Source organism: Geotrypetes seraphini, chromosome 12 (genome assembly GCF_902459505.1).
Source record: "Geotrypetes seraphini chromosome 12, aGeoSer1.1, whole genome shotgun sequence".
Lineage (NCBI taxonomy): Eukaryota > Metazoa > Chordata > Amphibia > Gymnophiona > Dermophiidae > Geotrypetes > Geotrypetes seraphini.
Window position 1 is genome coordinate 110,415,049 of NC_047095.1, and position 25,717 is coordinate 110,440,765.

A 25,717-nucleotide genomic window follows, 5' to 3' on the forward strand; every position below is an offset into this window, starting at 1 on the left:
CCTCTCCTGTGCTGAGCTTCGGCCCGCGGTGAGCAGTAGTGGCTCGTGGCCAGTAGGGGGTGATATCTGTGGGACGGTAATGGAATGGACACCAGGACATGATAGTGCAGTATTTTGTAGAATTTTTCTACAAAAATGGCCTGCTTTTCCTATGATTCTGGGTAACTCTAGTTGGATACAAGCATATATGTTAGTTAAGGCCACGCCCAATAGAAGCATACGAAAAATTGGTGAATAAAAATCTGAATATGGATATAGCCAAGGCCAGAAAAACACACTACAGATTAATATTAAGGAAAAACATAATAATATTCTTTTTATGTACTTTGCTATTAAGCTAGATCATGGAAGAAATCAGGATATACATGGACTCCATTTTGTTTTCTGTCTTTCTGTATCTTCTGTGTTTTGAACTCCATTTTGTGTCAAGGACTTTCTGTCTCTGTCTGTCTTTGTTCAGAGTTTTCCCGCTTCTAGCATCGTGGTTCTAATTGATACCAGATGTGCCTTAGGCTGGTTAGAAAAAATATATGAGATTACGTATCCCAAACTGAGATATAACATGCATTAAGAATGAATGAAAATACATGGTCTGAATGGATGTGGGGCCCCAAGCAAGTGCTGAATGGATTGTGAAAGAATTTGTACTGAAGTGAAATGTTTTATATAAAAGGAATACTAAGAAACAATCCTGAACACAGCATCTGGAAATGGTTAAGATAGGAAGGCTTCTGTGTGAGGATCAATGTAATGTAATTTGAAGCTGTCAGCTTAGGGAGAGGGGGAAGCAGCCCCTCCTTCTCCTCTATCTCTAAGACTGAGAATATATCAGCACTCTTTTAACAAATGCAGATTTCTCTTAATATACCTTTGTGAAAGGGATAAAAGGAATATTGGATATGTTATAAAATGTTAATGTATATTCAGAAATGAATGTAAACAAAACAAATATGATTTCTGAAATTTTTAAACATGTAGAGGAATTTTCTTTGTCTAACTTTTAAGACCACCTCTGTTAGTTTTGATTGGCCCACAGCCAATGATGTCACACTGGGCAAAAAGTATATAATGGGGAGCTTCGAAGTATCAAGTTGAGCTCGTTATCAGAAGGCCAGCATTTTTGCAACTATAACGACCTCCCGCTAACGCAACTAGCCTTTTGATGTCCATGATAGAAAAAATAAAAATAATTAAATTAAATATTATTGGTAAATCTTGCGTTAGCATCATTTTCCATTTTTTTGTTGTTTTTCACACCTTGAGTGAAACCTAGCAGCTTAATTGGCAGCTGCAGTTTTATGAGTGCGCTGGTGTCTCATGGTCCATGCTCAGTGGCAACCAGTGAAGGGCAGCAGAAAGGCTGCACGCTGTTGGGGAGTTTGTTTTAAAGGACTCCCGAGTCTTCCGTTGCTATGGGAGAGGGGCGGAGCAGTGCTCCCACGCTCCTCTCCTGTGCTGGGCTTCGGCCCGCGGCCACCAGTGAAGGGCAGCAGAAAGGCTTTAGTGTGGTGTTCTGAGGACCTCGGTGTGAGAAAATTGCTATATGATATATGAAATAAGGATTTGTTGCTAAAGAAGTATTATTTTGTATTTGGCTATTTTGGATTTTTTTTCTGGTGCCTCATATGATTTGAGATGAACAGAACATACTGTTTCTCTCTTGAAATCCATCAACTGTTAACCGTATTTAATGGTTTAAGAATCTTAATGTAAAACACATTGAATCATTGTTGAAATTTGCAGGATTTAGGAAACTGTATGGTATAGTTTGGGACTGTGTTTTCTAGGAAAAGCAGCATAAAATCTGTTTTCTCTTTTGGGATCTTCCCAGGTATTTGTGACCCAGATTGGCCACTCTTGGAAACATGATACTGGGTTTAACGGATGTTCAGTCGGTCCGAATATGGCAGCGCTTTTGTTCTTATGTTCATAAATTTATGCACCTTTTGTGTATGTAAATTTAAATAATAATGCGATCCATGTGTACATATGTAAATTTATTCCAATAAAAAGTATCTCCAACAACTTTATCAATAACCATAATAATTACTTAAATTTTATATTGCAATTTTGTATAATATAATGAGCGCCAAAGTTCATTCAATTTCACAACAGCATCACTATCACTGCTTTGAAAAAGGGGCCCTTAGTTATAATAAAATAATGAAATTTAGGATGACCTCAACCAATGATAAAGTTTCTAGGTATAAAAAGGGCATTTACTTTTGATATGTCCAATCACTGATGCCTGATAGCAATATTAAATTAGTCCATTCTTTGCACAACTATTAATAATTTCATTTTTTCATAGATATTTTCCACTTTTCTGTTCAGGTCTTAGCAGAATAATATAGCACTTAGGGAAAAAAATACAGCCCAAAAGTCCTGCACTGGAGGCCAGGATAGCAAATACTTCAACCGCTACCATATATTTGCCCTTGGTGCTCAGATATGTTGGGATGAAAGAGATCCAGACATTGCAAAACACCAGCATGCTGAAAGTGATGTACTTGGCCTCATTGAACCTGTCAGGTAGATTCCTTGCTAGGAAAGCTACGATGAAGCTGATGCCAGCCAAGAAGCCCAGGTAAGCCAGAACACAATAAAATGCAACTATTGAACCTTCATTACATTCAATTAATATTGTTCCAATTTCTGATCTCATATTAAGATATGGGAATGGGGGAGCAGTGCTCAACCAGACAAGACACACAGCAGTTTGAATAAGGGAACAGGAAAGGACTATAGAAACTGAGATCCTGGTACCCATCCATTTTCGGAGCTTGCTTCCAGGCTTGGTGGCATGAAAGGCCATGACTACAGTGATGGTCTTTGCCAATATGGAGGAGAGAGCGATGGAGAACATGATCCCAAAGGCAGTCTGTCGGAGAATACAAGTCAATTTGTCAGGATGGCCAATGAATACCAAGGAACAGAGGAAGCAGAGCATGAGGGAGATGAGGAGAATGTAACTGAGTTCCCGGTTGTTGGCTTTCACTATCGGGGTGTCTTTGTAATGAATGAAGAGCCCCAAAATAACAACATTAATGAGAAATAAGAAAAGACAGATGAAAGTCAACGTTAACCCCAAAGGTTCTTCATAAGATAGGAAAATTATCACTTTTGGGATGCAGGCATCACTCTTCTGATTGGGCCATTGGTCCTCTGGGCATTTTGTACAGGTGTCCATATCTGAGAATGAAAATTATTGTCCTATTATCTCATAGATAGCATCAGTTATATGACAGCAAATGAACACTTTTCATTATTATAAGGCATGTTTCAAAATGACAGACTGCAGAAACATTAAACATGTAATAGAGAATCGGTTTATTGCTTAAGCAATCATGTACGGTATCTCCCTAAGAGGTACTTGAAATGTATTGAAAAAAGCAACCCAGTGCACAAATAAAAATCTCAGATCAGGAAATTATTCCTGCTAGGGGATTCCATCATTAGAGGTATTAACCTTGGAACAAAGGTGAAGGAGCCCAAAATTTTATTTATTTGAAGGATTTATATTCCACAAAATCAGTAAGTTTCTAGGTAGATTACAGTACTACATACATAATTTAAGATGGGATATAAAATTTTCAGGGGTAACAAGTATAGGGTGGGATGAGATGTATAAGGTTATAATCATGTTAGAGACAAGACAAGGTACAATTAGCTAAGTAATTTCAACTCTCAGGTTAAGGTTCTAGCTCTATAGCATAACCCTTCATTTCTGCTTAGTGATTTTCCATCACCAATTAATAGGTGGTATAGGCATCTTTAAACAGATGTGTTTTTGCTGAGGTTCTAAATGCCTTAAGGTTAGATATCAACTGAATTTGTTCTGCGAGCAGGTTCTACCTCTGGGAACCCTTAATGTAAAAAAATAGATTTCCTGCATCCTTCAAGGTGGATTTTTTTCAGTGGAGGGTATCTCAAGGAGGTTAGTTTTTGAGGACTGTAGTGGTCGAGTAGGTTGATGGATATGTAGTGTGGATGGCATTAATGAAGATAACATACCCATCATGCTTTGACAACCAGAATCATGGCTTTACTGTATGTCAGATGAAATACTCTATTGGCAGCCAGTATGAATACATAAATGTTGGTGTGATATGCTCATGTCTTGGGATATTATGAATCAACCTGGTACAGTAATTTGTACAGATTGCAGAGTTTTTAGGTGTTATGGGGGAACTCCCATTAGTAAAGCAATGCATTAGACAAAAGAGGTATGATGGTGTTTTGGACAACAAGTCTGAAATTCTCATCAGAGGATTGATAATTTTCAGTTCTAAGGAGATTTTCTTCAGTACTTGAGAGAGAAGGTTTTTCTTTTTTTTTTCTTTAAATTCTTAATTGATTTTCCAAACATCAAAAGTGGAAAATACAAATATGCAGCCATATAATAAGTCAATAAAAGCACATTTATCGTACAAATATATATGAACAACCATTTTTCCCACTCACCCACCCAATGACTAATCATAAAACATAAAAACATAGATTCTTTCAATAACATTTCCCTATTTAAAATAGTAATGTCATCCCCCCCTTCTCCCACCCACCCTGGATGTATATACTTAAAGGGCTAAAATTAGGATAGAAATAAAAATAACCCCCCCACTCCCACCCTTCCCTGGATGTGTACGAAAATAAACAAAAATTTCTTATAAACAAAGGCCAACTATAGTGAAGTAATAAAAGATGTCAATGGGCCCCAAACCAATTTAAATAAATTACTATGACCCAACATTCATTTTTTCATACCTATAGCTGGAGCATAAATTTGCCCACCAGAAAGGAAAATTCAGGCGATCATAATTTTTCCAATTACGGGTTATCATCTGCATGGCTATCCCGGAAAAGATGGCATTTATATTGGTCCATGGGGGGCTTAATATGTAGTAGAGTTCCACATATGACTACCTCATATGTCAATGGAATTGATGATTCCATTATGTTATTAATCTTTCTCCATATTGACTTCCATAAATTGAGTATCAAAGGACAATAGAACAACAGATGATCCAGTGTCCCAATGTCTAGATGACAGTGCCACCATCTATTAGATTTACAACTGTCTAACTTTTGCAACCTAACCGGGGTCCAAAAAGATCTATGTAACAAGAAAAATCATGTTTGTCTCATAGATGCTGACGCTGTACATCTCATCCTCCAAGTCCAAATTCGTGGCCATTGAGACGCAGAAATATACTGTTTTATCTCAATGCTTCAAATGTCTCTAAGACTAGATTTGGCTTTTTATTCAATAATTCAGATACTAATTTATACCACCGGGTGGCCTGGTGTCCTAGGAAATCTGCTTGGAAGCAAAGAACCTGCAAGTTATAATGATTTTTTAGATTTCGCCACTTAGGGAACCCCTTCTGAATGGCTTGCTTCAACTGCAACCACTTATAATTTTGAGACTTTGAAATACCATATAATTGCTGCAGTCGTGAAAACACAAGCATTTTCTCATTTGATATACCATCATCTATAGTACGTATACCTGCCTGCATCCAGTGCTTCCAGGCGACCTTAGACTTGCCAATTTGAATCTTGGAGTTTAGCCATAAGGATTGATAAATGGATTTCTTTTTTTTTTTTTAATTCATTATTGATTTTCCAAACTACAATAGTGCTATATACAAATAAATTACATATAATTAACCAACAAAAGCACATTCAACTAATAAATATTCATGACCAAACAATTTTCTCCCACCCAGTGATTATTTAACATAACACATAAACATAGATTTTCCAATAACCTTATCCTATATTAATTAATAATGCCTCTACTGGAATATCTGTTAATTTATTAATAAATTTCAAAGTTTTCCAGGTGTCAAATAAAATACTATTGTCCTTAACATATCTGGGTAACTTGATACTCAACACATGAAACAATCGTAATGGGGACATAAGTTGCCACTCTAAGTACAACCAATCGGGGAGATGTTCCATGAGCTCCGGAAGGATCCTATACACAGTACCGGGTAGAGCTTTGGATTCTTGCCCAGAAATAGCTAAGAAAAAAATTTAAAAATTTAAATTGAATCAGGTTAGATTAGAGAAACTGGATCTCACCGCAGCAATTGAACTGGTGGACCACAACATCCTACTACAAATATTAGATGCAATAGGAATCACAGACAAGGTACACATATGGTTTCAAGGATTCCTACAATCCAGAACAAAGAAAATTCAGAACCATGATCCAACCCCTTCTTTCAATCAGTTTCCTACCCTGACAGCTTGAGATATGCTGAACTGCAGCCGACTTGGCATGCTTCGGGCGCTCCATTATGAAGCAGCAAGCACACCGATGCGACTGCCCAAAGGATGCCTAAACAGAGTAGTATAATCCAATTATAATTGATATGATTTTATGGCTGATTCTGTAGCACAGTGGTTAGAATGAAAGTTGGGCTGTGAGCCTGGTCTAGGGTCGACTCCCTCATGTCCTTCAGCTGACAAAATACTCATTTTAATAAAAATGACAAGCTACATACCAATCACATCTAATTTTCATATCAAACAGCACAACATTAGCATTACTAGAAACAATCTATTCTAAAAGTTGAGTTTGCATTTGATAAAAACAGCAGTATTTGAATCCATGTCACATTCATTGAACCTGACTTGAGATTCTGGCTTTTGGGACAATGAAAGCAGTGTTTTAAGCCATTGAGCTACCAGTCTTTTGGCTCAGCTAACTGTGAGATGAAAGCTAAGCAGATTTTACTTTAGCAGATCACTAAGCTATGATATGACAGGGGAGTCAGAGAAACTGGAGCTGTAGCTGAGAGACTGGAGAAAATGGGTCTCTTTTCCCTGGAGAAGAGGAGACTTAGAGGGGATATGAAAGAGACTTACAAGATCATGAAGAGCATAGAGAGAGTAGAGAGGGACAGATTCTTCAAACTTTCAAAAATAAAAGAACAAGAGGGCATTTGGAAAAGTTGAAAGGGGACAGATTCAAAACAAATGCTAGGAAGTTTTTCTTTACCCAACGTGTGGTGGACACCTGGAATGCGCTTCCAGAGGACGTAATAGGGCAGAGTACGGTACTGGGGTTTAAGAAATGATTGGACAATTTCCTGCTGGAAAAGGGGATAGAAGGGTATAGATAGAGGATTACTGCACAGGTCCTGGACCTGTTGGGCGAGCGGGCTGCTGGGTCGATGGACCTCAGGTCTGACCCAGCGGAGGCATTGCTTATGTTCTTATGTTCACTGTACTGATCTTCCAGAGGTTGTGAATTCAACTCCCAGCCTGTCTTTTACTTGTGGCATTCTACTTTGCAGGTGCACTTTGATGATGTCACAATGAGGTCATCATTGTGCAGCTGCATACCTTCATTTTCAATGAACTAGAAGCCACATTCAGGTCTGTTCTGTGTTTTATTCTGTTTTTAAGCTTTGCCAATTAAAGTTATGGGCTTTCTATTTGCTTTGAAGAATGAGCTGATTGTAGCAATGCTTCATGACAAAGAGAGTGTTATTTAGAGTAGAGAATGACACGATGACAAAATTCATCAACGTTCCTGTCCCCGCGGATAACCGTGGGAAACCATCTTCATGTCATTCTTTAAGGAAGAGGGAAGAATCAGAGTATGAATGGCCACAACCACTGACCCACAAGCTTTGCTTTGAAGAATGCTGGTGTAGAAGGATTGAGGTTGAAATAGACACTAGAAAATGACTTGGGATTATTTCCTGCGGTTATCCGCAAGGACGCGAACGGTGATGAATTTTGTCACCGTGTCATTCTCTAACTTAGAGCAAGGAATCAATTCTAAAAACCTCTCTCAAATAATGTCATGGGATGCCCAGAGAAAGCTGATTGGTTGACCTAAATAGCATGTATCGTGCTAAAGCCTTTCTGGAGCTTAAACCACCTGGCATAGTACCGGGTAAAGCTTTGGATTCTTGCCCAGAAATAGCTAAGAAGAAAAAAAAAAAAAAATTTAAATTCAATCAGGTTGGGCAGACTGGATGGACCATTCGGGTCTTTATCTGCTGTCATCTACTATGTTACTATGTTACTATTTGAAGCCTATACGGAGCTCAAAGTCCTATGCTATACACTTCTTATAGGAGCTAATGATACCATTGCTATACAATTTTCTGTGTAGCACAGGAGTGAAGCTTCCCCCTTCCATGCTGATGTATGCAGTTCAACTCCCACTCAGTACCTCTCAGTCAAATAGTAATCTCATACTTCTCCTTTTAAACATGGCATACTTTATGACTTTTTTTGTTTTTATACTGTTGAAGTATACAATTCTGAAATAATGAAGAAAAAGGATATAACAGGAAAGTGAGATCTACCTTGTTCTGTCTCCTAGCATAATTAACTGCCATTCATTACCTATAAGGAGTAGTATAATCAAATCAGAATTGCTATTATTGTATGGCTCATTGTCTAGCACAGTGGATTAGAGTGAACGTTGGCGTGTAAGCATGTCACATTTTTTCAATATGCACACTGATGTTCCCAGATCAACCCCCACTGAAATTAATATATTATAAATATCCTTTTAAGCATGATATACTGTGTTTTTATTATCCTTTAAATGATGGTATACTTTGGGTTAATTATGTTAAAGCTTACAGTCCTGAAATAATGTTAACAAATCAGTAAAAACCACCTTTTTATATATAACATCGTAGGAACGCCTATCTGGCGTCTATATGCAATTTTTTGGGAACGCGGGCCTAATACACGCCTAAGATACGCTTAGTGCATTAGAGACGTCTATATGATGCCTATGTAGCACCTAAGTAACGCTGATTGGCACTTGCGCTACAAGGATGTCTATAGCACGTCTAAAGTTAGGCGCAGTTTACAGAATCGGGGCCTTAAGCTCTATATCCTGATAACTAAATCCTGGCTTAAAGATAATGATGGAGTCACATTAGGCATGACATGCCTCCCAGGCTATCAAGCCTTAGCATGCTCTCATACAGACAAAAAAGGATGAGGAGTAGCAGTCATTTTAAAATCAAACATCATACCAAGACTGATAGACCTTATCACACTAAATGGCATTGAATGCCTCACCTTATCCACTGGTCATACCAGAAGCCACACCTTTACCCTGATCTACAGAGTGTAGCCACACTATAGCCCAGACCAGGGCTCTACAGCACTCCAAGTGGTTACACCTAAATAGTACACCAGCGTGTGACCCGAGATGGAGTCACCCTGCAGGACTGGACTGGACTGGACTCCAGGCAGGAACCAAAAATCAAAGTCACACAAACTAGGTTTATAGGAACATAATTCAACTTTACTGTTCCAAACACAAAGATAAGCAATTCATAAATAAAAAGGCAAATGTCAGTAGGCAAAACATCAGCAAAGCCAAAATGCAAAAAAGGCAGGAAAATAAAGCAGCACAAAAATAAAGTCAAAATGGCAGCTGAGGTTTCAGCTCTCCTCAGAGCCAGAACAAGCCTGCTCCTAAGCAGGTTGTTCAATACAGTTCAGTGCACTGGTTCCAGCAATTCACAGTGCTTGAAAGAAACAAATAAAATAAAGCCTCTGGCAACTTTATACTACTGCCAGGCAAGGAGAATGACACAGGTTTTGCAAAATTCAAGCCACAGGACTGGCTTTCAAAATTCCCACCCAAGGTGACAACAAAACCTCTCCCCAAAATGACACTCTTAGCTTTGCAAAAACAAAATAGTCCAAACCAGGCAAACAGTCACTTGAAAAACCAAAACTCACTGTTTGCAGCTGCAAGTCAGGCCCACCTGCATAGGCTCAGGAAAATTGGTATCCCCTTCAGGAAAACTCTCTTGGCATTCCATGGGCAGTTCAGCATCCAACAAAGACAGCTCCTCAGCTGGTCCCGACTCCTCCACTTCCATCGGTGTAGGGTTAGTGCACCTGCTTGGCCCAGGGAGTACCTCAGGGAGACAAGGCCTAAACCTTCTCCCTAACCGGCCTACTTGTCTGTTCTCCACTGCTGGCTTAAATACTCTAGGGACACGCCCTACCCTGGCTGAGTCAGCAGTGTGCAATGAGGCTCTTGGGCTCCCCCAGTGGTGACCTGGATACCACTCATCTACCTCCCTGTCAGCAAGTTCAGGCTCCCTCTGGTGGTCAATGGAGATATTGTCAGTATCAGGAACCACATGTACATTCCTGATTCCTCTCCGGGATTTCTTTTGGGTCTGATCTTGGGATCTAACTGGGACCTTGGCAGGGAGAATGCCTGGATGGTCACAAAAGCCACAAACTTCCCATGAATGCCCTAGATGACCTCATAACAGTCATAAGAAAATAAGAATAGCCTTACTGGATCAGTACAATGGTCCATCAAGCCCAGTAGCCTATTCTCGTGGTGGCCAATCCAGCACCCTAGTACCTGGCCAAACCCCAAGGTGTAGCAACATTCCATGCTACCGATCCAAGGCAAGCAGTAGCTACCCCCATGTCTTTCTCAATAACAGACTATGGACTTTTCCTCCAGTCATCAATGATAACTAATGAATCACCATCCTTGGCGACTTTGACTTTACAAACTATCACAACTTTATAAACTATCACAACTTTACAAACTACCCCAAGACAACCAGGACACCAGCAAACTTCATAACAACAAGACCATACTTTCATAACTCCAGGCCTTTGTTGACAGACAGAATGCCCTCTCCCCTTACCAAGTTGGGTTCAGAAAATTCCATAGCACAGAAACAGTCCTAGCGGATATTATTGATGACTGATGGAGCATATTAGACAAAGGAAATGATGGGCTACTGGTCCTTCTAGACATCAATGCTGCCTTCAGTACCATCAATCACTCCACCTCGATACCATCAATCACCCCTGCCTCCTTACCAGACTTGAAAATATTGGAATCAACAATTGAGCACTCCAATGGTTCTCATCAGTCCTGAGCCATAGGACCCAAAGTATACTATTAACATATACTCTATCACAACCTAAACCAATAAAATAAGGAGTACCGCAGAGTGCTCTCCTTGCCCCTCTGCTATTCAACCTCTATATCAAACCAGTGATAAACATCACCTTAAAATACCAAATAAAGATCCACTCATTTGCCATACAACTGTTCCTACTGCTAAGCTCAAACCAAGATGCTCAAATCTCCAAACTGCACAACTGCCTCTCAGGTACAAAAAGCTGGATGGCCCAAAACAAGATACAACTAAACATGGCAAAACCCAAGATCCTTTGGATATGGAGAGGTGACTCTAAACTCACCCACCAATTGATTCCTTGGGAACCAGCCACCCTGATTTCCAAGAACAAAGAATGCAGCCTAGGGGTGATCCTAGATGGCAATCGTTTGACCATCTATCCCAAATGGTATCTGCATCATTCTGCTACATCTGGCAGCTATGGAAAAATCAGACAATACTTCTCAGAATCGGAAATCTCTCAGCTACTCTATGCCTTCATCCTCCATGTATGGACTACTGCAATGCGCTCCTAAATGGGATCACTATAAAATCCTCCATCAACTACAATGAGTGCAAAATGCTGACATCTAACTCCTAATCTCCGCAAATGAGACCCAATTGCCCTGGTGTTGCATTCTGCCTTCTTGCTGCTGATTGACAAATGACATATATTTAAAGTCCTAGTAATGGTCTACAAACCCTTCCGCAATATGGTACCAGCCTAAATGACCTCCAAAGTTCTGCCCAATGCCCCCAACTGACTACTTTGCTCACAAGAAGAAAAGCAATTATACAGAAACATGATGGCAGATTGAAACCAAATGGACCATCTAGGGCTCCTTTTACTAAGGTGTGCTAGCATTTTTAGCACGTGCTAAAGATTATCACTCGCTAACCACATGCTAAACAAAAAATACTAACGCAAGCTCTATGGAGGTGTTAGCATTTAGCGTGCACGGCACTGTAGCACATGTTAAGTGCGTGCTAAAACCGATAGCGCACCTTAGTAAAAGGAGCCCCTAGTCTGCCCATCCGTACTAACCATTATCACTTTTTCTCTCCGAGAGATCTCAAGGCAATAAAAGCTTTTCACCTGGCCTTTTAAGAGAGTACATCTATCCAACTCCGCAGATCTTCTGACAAAGGGTCCTGCCCTTCCTTTGTCTCGAATCTCCATATTCTGTCTTGAATCTCCATGTACTGTCTCGAATCTCCATGTTCTGTCTTTTAATATTCTTACAAACTATGCCATACTATTCGCCATCTTTGTCCTACTATTCAATGTTTGCCATTCCTTGTCTTCCATGCTTCCTTTCATCATGCACATTTGCTCTACCATTTTTTCCAAGTTGTATCATACTATATTAGCCATGCTTTGTAATACTGTGTTTACCGTGCTGTTTTGCTGAACTATGCTCACCATGCTGTCTCACCATACCATGTTTTGTCATATTATGTTTCTACCATGCTTTGTTAAGTAGGTTTTGCTATTTTGTCAGACAATGTTTACCATGCTATGTCAGAGAGTGTGGTGCAGTAGTTATAACTGCAGCCTTGACACCCTGACTTTGTGGGTTCAAACCTACACTGCTCCTTGTGACAATGGATGTGTCACCTGATCCCTCATTACCTAAGCTACATTAAATATATTGTGAGCCCACCAGGACAGATAGGGAAAAATGCTTGAGTTCCTCAATAAATTCATGTAAGCTATTTGGAGCTCCCCTGGGAGAACAGAATAGAAAATTGAATAAATAAAATAAAGACAGTACTGGGTGGACTTCTACAGTCAATGGTCTAGAAATATCAAAGAAAAATGCAATTTATTTTAATCATGAATTTATAATGCTTTTAACTATTGGGCAAACTGGATGGACTGTTCAGGTCTTTATCTACTGTCATTTACTATGTATAAATGCTTTCCAAAGATTCCATATATCTTACACAATAGGAGTGTGATTAGTTTTGCTAGTGATATCTAGTTCATATTTTTAGAATAGACAAAGGGTATTCCACTAGGGCATGTGAAAACCCATTTTACATAGACCACTGAGATTGCAAGTTAGATGGCCAGATCAGGACCTTCTCAATTCTGGTGGTTTCTGAAAACCAAGAAGTAGAGTGAGCCTGGTCTTCAATCTAACCACACTTTAATAGCAACCAATGTAGTATATACAGAATGTCATCTACACATTCAGTGGACTCGATATGGACTATTAAAGAGTGATTCATTTGAAGAACAAGCTTACTCTGATTCTTCTTTGGATTCCCCGGGACTTGTGATATAGAATTTCTCTGTTGCTTGGTTCAAAGTTTTTGAAAAAGCAGGAGTGCATATTTATTTGCTGGCCTATGTTGGATCTTCAGTAAAGAATGAATATAAGCCTGAAAGTAAATACAAAGGCCCAGATTCTCTAAAAGTGCGTCCCGATTTTAGGCAGCTGTAGGCGTCCTACAGCTGTCTAATCAGCCAATCGGGATGCACGTTTTAAAAAAAAAAATGCTCCCCAGGCAGGCCGCCTATATTGAAGGCGAGGCCCGCAAGACACCTAGGCCCTGATTCTGTATAGGACGCCCGGGAGAGGCGTCCTATTCAGAATCGGCCTAAACTAAACCCCGATTCTGTAACCGGCGTCCATGTTACAGACGCGGGTTAGAGAATCGGGTTACATTAGACACGGCCCGCTACACTTATCGCGGCAAGGGATCTCTCTGCCGCTATAAGTATAGCGGGCCATGGCCCCCTGACCGATCACTGGCAGGAGGGTGCCCAAACCCTCCTGCCCGAAGACGGACCCCCCTCCCCGACACTACCGATCGCCCCCCCCCCCGACAATATCGGTCGCTGGCAGGAGGGTGCCCAATCCCTCCTGACCCAAGACGCACCCCCCTCCCCGACACTACCGACCGCCCCCCCGACAATATCGGTCGCTGGCAGGAGGGTGCCCAATCCCTCCTGCCCGAAGACGCACCCCCCGGCGCTAACAACCCCCACTCCACCAAACCTTAGATTAAGTGGGGATGGGCGGACCCGCTATGCCTAAGGCCTGATTGGTCCAGGCTTCTAGAGCCTGGGCCAATCAGGCCTTAGGCTTCGGCGGGATGGGCCGGGAAGGGGCGGGCCCGCCTCATTTCGACGAGGCGTGCCTGCTTGCTCGACGTGCAAGACCCATCTGTAAGAACAGGTTTGGTGGAGTGGGGGTTGTTAGCGCTGGGGGGGTGCATCTTCGGGCAGGAGGGATTGGGCACCCTCCTGCCAGCGAACGATATTGTCAGGGGGGATCGGTAATGTCGGGGGGGGCGGTCAGTAGTGTCGGGGGGGGTGCGTCTTCGGGCAGGAGGGTTTAGGCACCCTCCTGCCAGTGATCGGTCAGGGGCCACGGCCCGCTATACTTATAGCGGCAGAGAGATCCCTTGCCGCGATAAGTATAGCGGCCGCGTTTACTTACAATGTAGACCAGCATTTTGCTGGCCTACATTTTTAAGCTTCTCATCTACTAGGGAGACGCGTAGGGCCGCCTAGGTTCAGCCTAAGGCCCGCCTAAGGCCCTTAGACGAGCTTAGGCATCTTGCGGGTCTCCCTAGGCTCCCGGAGGCGCCTTCAGGCCTGCCTGGGGAGCATTTTTTTAAAAAAAAACGTGCATCCCGATTGGCTGATTAGACAGCTGTAGGACGCCTACAGCTGCCTAAAATCGGGACGCACTTTTAGAGAATCTGGGCCAAAGTGTCCAAGATCATGACACATTATAACATGAAATCTCTCACCACTGTGAATGGAGACCTCTCCTTCTGGACAGGAGATACAGTTATAACAGCAAATGGGCTCTCCTTCCCTGGTTAATTTCCTGAACCCAGGAAGGCAACTCAGGCTACATCTGGACTGTGGCGGTATCTAATGATTGAGAAAAAAAAATCTGAATTACTTGAGACAACCCTGGGTTATGACTTTTCAAATAGAATGTTACTTTTCTGTCTAAAACTGAGACATTTTTGCCTAATAAATGGCAGTGAATATGAGCTATAAAATGAAGATAATATGAAATAAGTTTGACTTGAAATTAGTCATTGAGGCTGATTGGATAAATGTCTTGAGAAATGTTCCTATGCAGGTCATCCTTAATAATTTGAACTTGTTACTGCTCTCCAGACAAAAGGACAGTGATAAGTTGGGTTGTGTTGAAGTACAGACAAAGTTGAAACTGGTTACAGCTCTTAGTTAACATAAATATCTCTAGAAGATCATACATTTAGTCACCCAATGCACTGTTCACTGGATTGGTAGCATCTTTAGAGGAGAAGTCCGCTTGTCTGGCCTTAAAACTGAAGAATTTCTACACATTTGACATTCTTACATCAGTTCTCAAAGATATTCAGAGTATACTGTATAGTCAGATGAAGTATTGCTAGAACAACAGAGAATGATTCCACATTTGTGAAGCCCTTCTCTGCAATTGGACAGCACGATGAAATGAAGATGAAGATGCAAGAGATGAATTAGACCATCACTGCTTCAAATATGAATCATAATGAAAATGATGACGGTGACTGAGATTCCCTTGATCAACATCTGCAACCCCTGTTAAAAGACACCGGTAACACTGCAGCCTGGTCTGATTTGAAGGAACCTTTTACTCAGTTCTTGAACATCTTTTAGCCATCATGGGTTAATAATGATTCACAAGCACACTAATATGAGTACAATTCCTTTACAAAATTTATCCCCTCTTTTACTAAGGTGTGCTAACCAATTAGGGTGCACTAATCGAATTAGCGCGCTCTAAACGCTAATGCATCCATAGACTAACATGCAAGTGTTAGTGTTTATCGCATGCTAAATCGATTAGCGTGCGCTAATCGGTTAGCGCACCTAAGTAAAAGAGGGCCATAGTAATTGTCTAATATAATACTTTTTGAGTTAAAAGTTAAACAACTGCAACTACAATGAATGCAATTACTGTTAATCTTTTTATCCTAAACTTTTATCGCTCTACCATCCATTTTACTTTAGTAAAACTAAGGCCCTCTTTTACTAAGGTGCGCTAACCAATTAGCGCGTGCTAAACACTAATGCGTGCCTGTTAGGGCCTCTTTCACAAAGGCACACTAAGTGTTTTAGCGTGGATTTAGCACGTGCTGAATCAACACGTGCGCTTATCGCTAACGCATCCATAAGATAACATGCACGCATTAGTGTTTAGCATGTATTTAGCACATGCTAAAAAGCTTAGTGCACCTTTATAAAAGAGGTGTTTACCCCCTTTTTTACTAAAGTGTGCTAACCGATTAGCGCGTGCTAAACGCTAATGCTTGCATGTTAGGGCCTCTTTTACAAAGGCGCGCTAAGTGCTTTAGCACAGATTTAGCATGTGCTGAATCAACGCATGCGCTTACCGCTAATGCATCCATAGGATAACATGCACGCATTAGTGTTTAGCGCTTACTGTTTAGCACACGCTAAAAAGCTTAGCGCGCCTTTGTAAAAGACAAACCCAAGTCCGTTTCGGGTTTTGTCTATGACAAACCCAAGTCCGGTTCGAGTTTTGTCCCAGAGATAGGGAAGAAATACACTATACCCCTATGCAAGAGAGCTGACCAAGTAGAATCACAGACTACAGAACTAGCTGACTACTGCTGGGACAGAGAGTTGGCAACAGATGAGGTATGGCAGGGAAAGGACAGGCTTTAAAGCTGCACACAGTTTAATCCTGTCTCTAAGCCTGCCAGGAGATTGCTACCTTTCCAGTAGCCTATCTCTGTAAGAGTTAAGGCTGGATAGGAACCTGCACTTAGCCAGATGGAACAAGCCAGTGTGTGGAAGGCCCTTCCCCCACCTAGGCTAAGGGGGAGTGGCTCTCCACAGCTTAAAATGAGGCAGGGCAGAACACTAGGGGGGCAAGCAGAGTGGAGGCAAGCAGGAGAAAACTTGGCTTAAATTGGGGAAACTGAAGCTAGCAGGAGCCTGAGGGAAAGGGAGATTTTCTCTCACCAGCCTAAGGAGGCTAGGGAAACTGACTGCCAGATGATAGATGCAGAGGAGTTGGCTTTTCCAATTGATATAGAAATGCAGTGAGAGATATGTGCGTTGTCTTTGCCTGCAATCTCTTTTTATATTGAACTTTAAGTTTGTGCCTGAGAGCTTTAATTTTGAGCCTAACAAATGTTTGGAGGTATTTTCCTGTTAGCAGCTAGGCTGAGCAAAGTACTTCCTCCCCCACTACTGTGCATATATGATCACAGTAAGTCTCAGCAGGGAAACGTTCTGAGAGCCCTGCACATTCCCAGAGCCAAGGCTACCAAAGTAAAACTTCTCCACAGACTTGGCTGTGCTGTTTTCCTTATAAAACCTGTGCTTCTGAATGTTATGCCTACTTACAGAACAACAGTTTGTTTGGGGAAACGTTGAGCTGAAGGGAAACCATGTGACATGCTTGCCTGCTTTTGTTGCTCAGTTTTTATTTGGAGTTTTTTTTTCTTCTGTGCTTTACATGTCCACGAATTGGCAGAGCTGCTGGGGAATAAGCAGCTTAGTAAATGTTCTAAATTTATATTCTTAAAACTACCTGCTCTGGTGAAGAGGACTGTGCTTCAGGATACTGAGAAAGTCCAGAAGCAGGGGATTGAATTATGCTTTACTTACAAAACCTGGACATTGGATTTAAGGATTTTGTCTCTGGATGAGAAGCTTATGTTTGCCAATGGTGAATGATTGTTTGTTTTGAAACTGCTAAGCTGAAGCCTGCATTTTTGCTTTGTGAAACCAGTAACCATAATAAAGCTAAGATTTGATGCATTCTGACTGGGACATTTCCCTTACATGCCCTTATTAGGCTAATAATAAGCCAGGTAAAGTCTTGAAGGGTCACTTGGTGGAAAGGGACACGCTGGGCCAGAGAACTTTGTCACGATACCGTGGGCTCGCAACGCAGCTCAAGAGCGTGGGTGTGACCCCCTTTATTACTAAGGTGCGCTAACAGATTAGCACACGCTAATCGAATTAGAGTGCGCTAAACTCTAACGTGAACATAGACTAGCATGCACGCATTTAGTATTAATCAAATCAGGAGCATATACATAAATTGCAAACCTGAAAATGCATTTAAAAGTAGACAGTATATTAATCAAAACGTATAAAAAAGTAAATAAAATGGTTAACAGGGAAACATGAACCAAATTTTAAAACAATTCTCAAAAAAAGTACAACTACGTATGTCTCTAAAATAGAGGGTTGTGTATCAGAAATAAAAGAGCATATACATACAGTTTAGGCAATAAAAATCATGATCTGCAATTCCTAATGTTAGAGGCAGACTTGGATATTGTAACGAGCACAGAGACGCGGTTCAGTGATTCCCATGGATGGAACACAAACATTCCGGGCTATAATCTTTTTAGGAAGGACAGAAAAGGTCAAAAGGGTGGAGAAGTAGCTCTCTATATAAAGACCAATATTCAAACAACTGAAATGCAAGGGGTGGGAAAAGAAGAAGTGATATGGATAGCTTTGAAAAAAAAAAAAGATGGAACTTCAATCTACGTGGGTGCTGTATACAGAGTAGACCTCCAACTCAAGCACAGCAAATTGAAAAAGATCTTGTTGCAGATATCCAAAAGCTGGAGAAGAAAGGAGAGGTATTACTAATGGGTGATTTCAACCTGCTGGATGCAGATTGGAAAGTTCCATCTGCTGAATCAGAAGAGGCACTGCTCAGACAAATGCTGATGGAACTGAGAAGGAAAAAGTCAATACTGGATCTGGTGATCACAAATGGGGAAAGTGTCTCTAATGTCCGAGCGGGTGCCCACCTGGGTGGTAGTGATCATCAAACGATTTGATATGACAACTAAAGCGGAGGGTGGTCACACAAAAATCAAAGTCCTGGATTTCAAACATGTAAAATGGAGGAATATCTGAAGAAAGAGCTAATAAGATATAAGGGAATAAGAGGATATAAGGGAAGTGGAAAAACAGTGGTCCAAGCTAAAAGGAGCAATAAACACAAGAGAAAAGGGAGACTGATATGGTTCTCCAAAATAGCGGAACAGAAAATAAAAGCAAAAGAGTTGGTATTCGTGAAATATAAAAATACTCAAGAAGAGGATCACAAAAAGGAATACCAGATGAAAATGAAAGAAGCCAAGAGAGAGAGATACATATGGCAAAAGCGCAGGTGGAAGAGCAAATGACTAGAAATATAAAAAAGGGAGACAAAAATGTTTTCAGGCATATTAGTGAAAGAAGGAAGACAAAAAATGGAATTGCAAGACTGAAAGATGCTATAAACTGCTATGTGGTGAGTGATCAGGAAAAAGCAAACATACTAAACAAACACTTCTGCTCTATGTTCAAGGATGAAAATGGACCACAATTGGCAGGCAAAAATTACAAGTGCCATTCAACTTGAAAAATTGAAGGTGGACAAAGACATGAGACCAGAAGGGATCTATCACAGGATATTGAGGGAGCACAAAGAGATTCTGGTGGCTACGCTGAAACATCTGTTCAATAAATCCCTGGAAACAGAAGCGGTTCCATGACATTAGAGAAGAGCAGATGTTATTCTTTCTTCACAAAAGTGGTCATTGAGATGAAGGGGGAAACTACAGGCTGGTAAACCTTACATTGGTTATTGGAAAAATAATGGAAGCGTTGCTGAAGGAGAGGATAGCAAAGTCTCTAGAATCAGATAGCTTACAAAATCTCAAACAACATGGCATTACTAATCATGCCAAACAAATCTGATTGAATTTTTTGACTGGGTGACCAGAGAAATAGATCAAGGAAGCATGCTAGATAATCATTCATTTAGATTTCAGCAAAACCTTTGACACGGTTCCTCATAGAAGGCTATTGAACAAACCTGACCGGTTGAAGTTAGGACCACAAGTGGCGAACGGGATTAGAAACTTGTTGATGGACAGACCTCAGAGGGTGGTAGTTAATGGAATTTGCTCAGAGGAAGGAAAGGTGCCTCAAGGATTGGTGCTGGGACCAATTCTGTTCAATATGTTTGTGAGCGATATTGCCGAAGGATAAGAAGCTGATTACACAACCAACTGGGGAGATATACAATATTATTCTGTGATGATTATTTAATCAAATATCATACTAATCACAGCTATATAAATATAAATTGAATAAAATATACAATATAATTAATGTGACGTGTTCAGACCACTACCCTTTGATTCAGTGATCTCACCGAACTGGGATATATTAGGGACCATCATATCACTTCAATTGAAGTGATATGATGGTCCCTAATATACCCCAGTTTGGTGAGATCACTGAATCAAAGGGTAGTGGTCTGAACACGTCACATTAATTATATTGTATATTTTATTCAATTTATATTTATATAGCTGTGATTTGTATGATATTCGAAGGATAAGAAGGAAAGATTTCACTTTTGTGGATGACACCATGATTGGTAACAGAGGGAATGGAAAACATGAAAAAGCATCTACAGAATTTGGAAGAATGGTCTTATGTCTGGCAACTAAAATTCAGTCCTACCTAAAATTCAGAGTGCAAAGTGCAGAGTGCAAAGTGCAGAGTGATGCATTTGGAGAGAAGAAATCCAAGGGAGATGTATGTGCTGGGAGGTGAGAGGCTGATATGCCTGGACAGGGACATTGGGGTGAAAGTGTCTGAGGATCTGAAGATGACAAAACAGTGTGACAAGGTGGTGGCTGTAGCCAGGAGGTTGCTAGGTTGTATAAAGAGAGGTTTAACCAGCAGATTTGGTCAGGCCCCACTTGAAGTATTGTGTTCAGTTTTGGAGATCATATCTGGCCAAGGATATAAAAAGACTTGAAGCGGTCAAAAGGAAGATCTCAACATGTATACTCTGGAGGAGAGAAGGGACAGGGGTGATATGATACAGACATTTAAATATTTGAAAGGTATTAATATAGGACCAAATCTTTTCCAGAAAAGGAAAATCTGTAAAACTAGAGGTTAAGGTTAAGGTTGAGGGGTGGTAGACTTAAGAGTATTGTTGGGAGAGGAGAACTGTGATGGAATTCAAAAAAGCATGTGATGAACACAGAGGATCGCTAATTAGAATATGAATGAGCAATCTTTCACAGTCTGAATCCAGCAAAGGAGATGATTTGGATAAGCTAGAGTGAGCTTCAATGGCAACTCCAGTAGCTGGAACCTAAGGACAATACCGTGTAAACTTCTAAGGTCTATGGCAAAGAAATAAGAAAGAAAAAAGACATTTTAATTATGAACTGGTAATGCATGTGATTACATGGCAGACTGGATGGACCATTCTGGTCTTTATCTGCTATCATTTATTATGTTACTATATATACTGTTTATTGGATATTTCATCCTCGCACAGTGCAGTGCTCAGATTTTAGTCGCATTGACAACCACAAGGTCAGAAACATGGACACTCCAATGCAAAATGTAGAAGTGCACTTTCTTTGGGCAGAGGGAGTGAAACCTGTAGAAATTCACTGTCGGATATTGACTCAGTATGGACATAGCACCATGAATCAACAAAAGGTTTGTGTGTGGGTAAAAAGGCTTAAAGTGAGAAGAGCAGGTATAACAGATGAAGGTCGTTCTGATTGCCCATCAACATTGCGCGCACACAAGAGCACTTTCACAGGTCAGATGCCTTGATTAGAGAAGACTGACAGATAACGGTATTTCGATTGGCTACAAATTCTGATATCGGCTATGGCTCTGCATTTGCCATAATGCATGATGACTTGGGATATAGGAAAGTCTGCACACAATGGGTTCCCTAACAGCTCACTGATCTGCACAAGCAACAATGTGTGGAGGTTGTGACCTAATTCCTGAGACAGTAAGAAGAAGATATGAGAATTCTGGAGAGAATTGTACCGCTGGTGTGACATTGGTGCATCACTGTGACCGTGAGAGCAAAAGACAAAGCATGATGAAGTAAAGGAAGTGGTACTCACCTGGCTTTGGGAGTGTGACAGGGTGAGATGCCTGTTGCAAACCTGTAGAGGGAGCCTGAGCAGTGGTGTGTAAAACTCATTTGCATAAGATCATGCAAAGGCTGCTGGGAGATGTTCTTTCACCCTGAGTGAAGTACTGTGCTGGAAAGGACAGCTCTAGAGCACTGAGCCTGGGAAACCCTTGGGAGGAGGAAAGCTGGCTTTAGCCTAATTTCCAGAAAGCCCTCAATCCCAGTACTTACCAGTGCTGACAGAGGGCCCAGTGTAGTAGAGGAGTTGTCCATTGCTGTCAGGGCGATGGTGCAGCAGTGAGAGAAAGAAACCCTGCCCTAGCCTACTTGATAGAGCTTGGAGCAACTGGAGAGCCCTCAGGCTCACTGACTAGCAGAGGGCCCAGTGGCAAAGTGTCTGAGGGACTAGGAGAGTCCTCAGCAAAAGATTGTCCTAGGGATCAGTCCTCAGGGAATGACCAGTGATTAGAGAATGACTGAGGAATGACTAGAGTACCAGTGGAGTCCTGGCTGACTAGGTGGAGTGACCAGTGAGGAAGTCTGATGGTGACCAGTTGAGGAGTGAATTAGCTGGAGGGCACAGTAGAGCTTGGGGGTGACCAGGAGAGTACCCCAAGCTTGACAACTGGTGGAGGGACCAGTGTAGAGCATCCAGGACTGGTGGGGACATAAAAGTCTAGGAGGCAAAGGACCGGTGATGGCCCCACAAAGACTGAGGGGGACTGTCGAGTAACAAGCTAGTAAACCTTGAAGGATCCGGTGGTGACTGGCAGAGAGACCAGTGAATGATACTGGGAGCTTAAGAGGACTCCATAGGATAACCTATAACCTGATAACCTATAAAGGTGACCTGAGAATGAGTGACAGGTGGTGACCAGAGGGACCGGTGGTGGACCAAGAGACCAGGGAGGTTGTGTATGTTGTTAGAACAGTGTGACTGAAGCGAGTCTGGAAGAACAGAGTTGACAAGAAAGAAGACCAGGAGTACCTGGGGAGTGGAGAGGACGCGGGGAGTGACCACTCAACCCGATCACAAGGAGATCTGAAAATCTTTTCTGCAGGAATGCAGAAGCTAGTTGAACAATACAACAAATGCGTCGTCTTGCATGGGGACTATGTGGAAAAGTGATATGATCAACTGCATACAGTAACTTCTATTAAAGCCATTAAATAGAATCTTGACTTTACTTTTTGAGTGTGTGGTGCAGTGGTTAGAGCTACAGCCTTGGCACCCTGAGGTTGTGGGTTCAAATCCCGTACTGCTCCTTGTAACCCTATGCAAGTCATGCAATCCCCATTGCCCCAGGTACAGAGTGGGAGCTCTCCGGGACAGTTAGAGAAAATGCTGGAGTACCTGAATAATTTGTAATCCACATAAAATTGTAGGATAGGCAGAATATAAATTGTATTTTAAAAAAATTTACCCTCATACTATGACAAAGTATTTTGAACAATACTGATGAGGTATCAGAATAAGACTTTTAGGTGATGTCATTCTAGCCTACTTTTCTACTTCCAAAACTGAACATGTGCATAATGGTTGCATACTATATAAGGACCTTTATTTATTTCATCATTAAGCTAATACCTTTTCCCAATAAGAATTTCATTCATGTACACTTGGTATTTTTTGGTTAAAACTGCTTGCCTTGGCAAATGAATATATTTTGGCCATTTATGTAATCATGTAATACAAATTTATCTTGATATCTGAAAGATGCACATGGAACCTAATCAATTAACATTTAATTGGCAATAGTTATGAGTTATAGCTGCCCTTATGCCCTATTCTATAAAATGGGCCCTTAACTTTCATAACTTGAAACTCAAAAGAAGACAAATCCATGGAAAGGGCATAAATGGATAAGGGCATTCTCAAAATTTAGGCACTCCTGGAAAAACCCTTCGGGGTTACCCCAGGGTTCCCCACTATCACCCACATTATTCAACATTTACATATCATCCTTAAGATTTACCACAAGTTTTGGCAGACAGAAGTCCTCACACCCAAAGTTGGGCATGAGAATCTACTCAAAGCACTATTCTATAAATAGTGCAAATATGTTGGTTTAGGCTGGATCTTTCTGGTGTCTAATGTTGGGTGTCATTTATTGAATCTCTTTCAACGTGTGCATGTTTCAGGATTTTCCATCTTGTTTTTCTATAATTTAAATCTGACCTCGGTGAGTGTGCTCTCCCACATGATCACCTCCTCATAGATCATAAATTCCTGCCCTGGTGGAGCATAAGGGTTATAATTTCCAATAATTTCATTACTCCTTGTACCATCAGGTAGGTAGATTGTGTTTATAATATTATATCCAATGGCAAGATCACCATTCTTATCCAAAAAGATTTCCTCATCTAGAACATTCTTAAAGTGGAGGTTCTTCAGGTAACGATGAAGCTAATAAGAGAAACAATTTTATTAGTGAAGAGTTACATCTCTACCTTCAAAAGCATGTATGATCTGCTCTGGTTATAGTAATATGCTTTCATTTTCAATCAACATTAATAGGGTGGAGCTTATTTTTGAAGTTTGTAAAGATGACTTTTTTACCCCATAATTTTGTTTCCATATATGAAAACATTTCAGGTAAACTTCAGTTAAATGGGTGAATATGTACAAGCAGCTCAACAACACTGAAGTCCTGAAGGTATCAAAAAATCGCAAATGACAGCGATTTCTCTTGTAGGTCCATGTTTATGGAACGCATTACGAGAGGTTTTGAGATTGCGCAGAGAGAAAATGTCATTTCAAAACAGTTGAAGACTCATTTGTTCAATAAAGCTTTTTATTAGTTTTGAAGTAGAAAATAATTTTATAGTTTATATTGTGCAAACTTTTTATTAGCATTACGCTAGATTTCATTGTATGTGTTTCAGATTTTGAACGAGATAGGATGAGGTGTAGTCTTATAACATGTCTGAATATGTTTTGACTGTGTACATTTTCATTGTAATCCACTTTGCAAGGAGAAAATTATTAAACCATTAAAAAATGGAAGCATACAGAAATAAATATTTTCTTTCTTACTGTAAGTTTTGTTTAATTTTGAATTTTTGATAAATAAAATTTTATTTTATGGTTTATTATTGTTTTAATATTTTAAATTAGAAGTGTAAGGGGGAACCAAAATTAGTTAGTGCTTAGGGCATCTAAGGCCCTGTGCATGACTTTGCATTTCTTCATGTTATTCACACCATCCGGCGTGTTTTCTCTATTGCAGATTTTTAGTATCATCCGCAAAGAGGCAAATCTTACCCGACAGACCTTCAGCAATATCATTTATCATTAATGAGGCTCTTGATATAAAGCAAACCAAACAAACTGGAAACTCAGGCTACTGATATAAAGAACAAAAGGCTTAAAATATAGAAATTATAAAAGATTTATTATTTATATGGCATTTTTTATGGTAGGACATAAATCTACTTTATGGACTCCTTTTACAAAGGTGCGCTAGTGATTTTTTTTTTTTTTTTTTTTAACGTATGTTTATTGACAGCGAGGAAAATACACCGCCCAGTAGGGCGTAACAATAACCATCAAAAAGACAAAGAATAATCCATCACTCAGAACATACCTCTCAACTTTTGCGCTAGTGATTTTAGCGCACGCACTGGATTAGCGTGCGCTATAGCATGTGCAACCTGAAAAAGTACCATCTGCTCAAGAGGAGGCAGTAGCGGTTAGCATGCACGGCAATTTAGCATGCGCTATTCCGCGCATTAAGGCCTTAACGCACTTTTGTAAAAGGGGCCCTAAATGTCAATGCACAGTAATATACCGTTACTTCTTTCTGAAAATAACATTCTTCT

The 25,717-nt window shown here is 40.7% G+C and overlaps 1 protein-coding gene across 1 annotated transcript in view; it reads right to left on the bottom strand.

Moving 5' to 3' along the window:
- Nucleotides 1-2,028: 2,028 nt before the first annotated feature.
- Nucleotides 2,029-25,717, bottom strand: part of LOC117346294 (vomeronasal type-2 receptor 26-like) — a 41,669-nt gene continuing 17,980 nt past the window's right edge. Inside the window, exons 4-6 of the mRNA XM_033915694.1 lie at nucleotides 24,075-24,302; nucleotides 14,709-14,835; nucleotides 2,029-3,192 (exon numbers count right to left, since the gene is read on the bottom strand). Coding sequence (XP_033771585.1) covers nucleotides 2,306-3,192; nucleotides 14,709-14,835; nucleotides 24,075-24,302 — 1,242 coding nt within the window. The 3' untranslated portion in view covers nucleotides 2,029-2,305. The remainder of the gene's footprint in view (nucleotides 3,193-14,708; nucleotides 14,836-24,074; nucleotides 24,303-25,717) is intronic.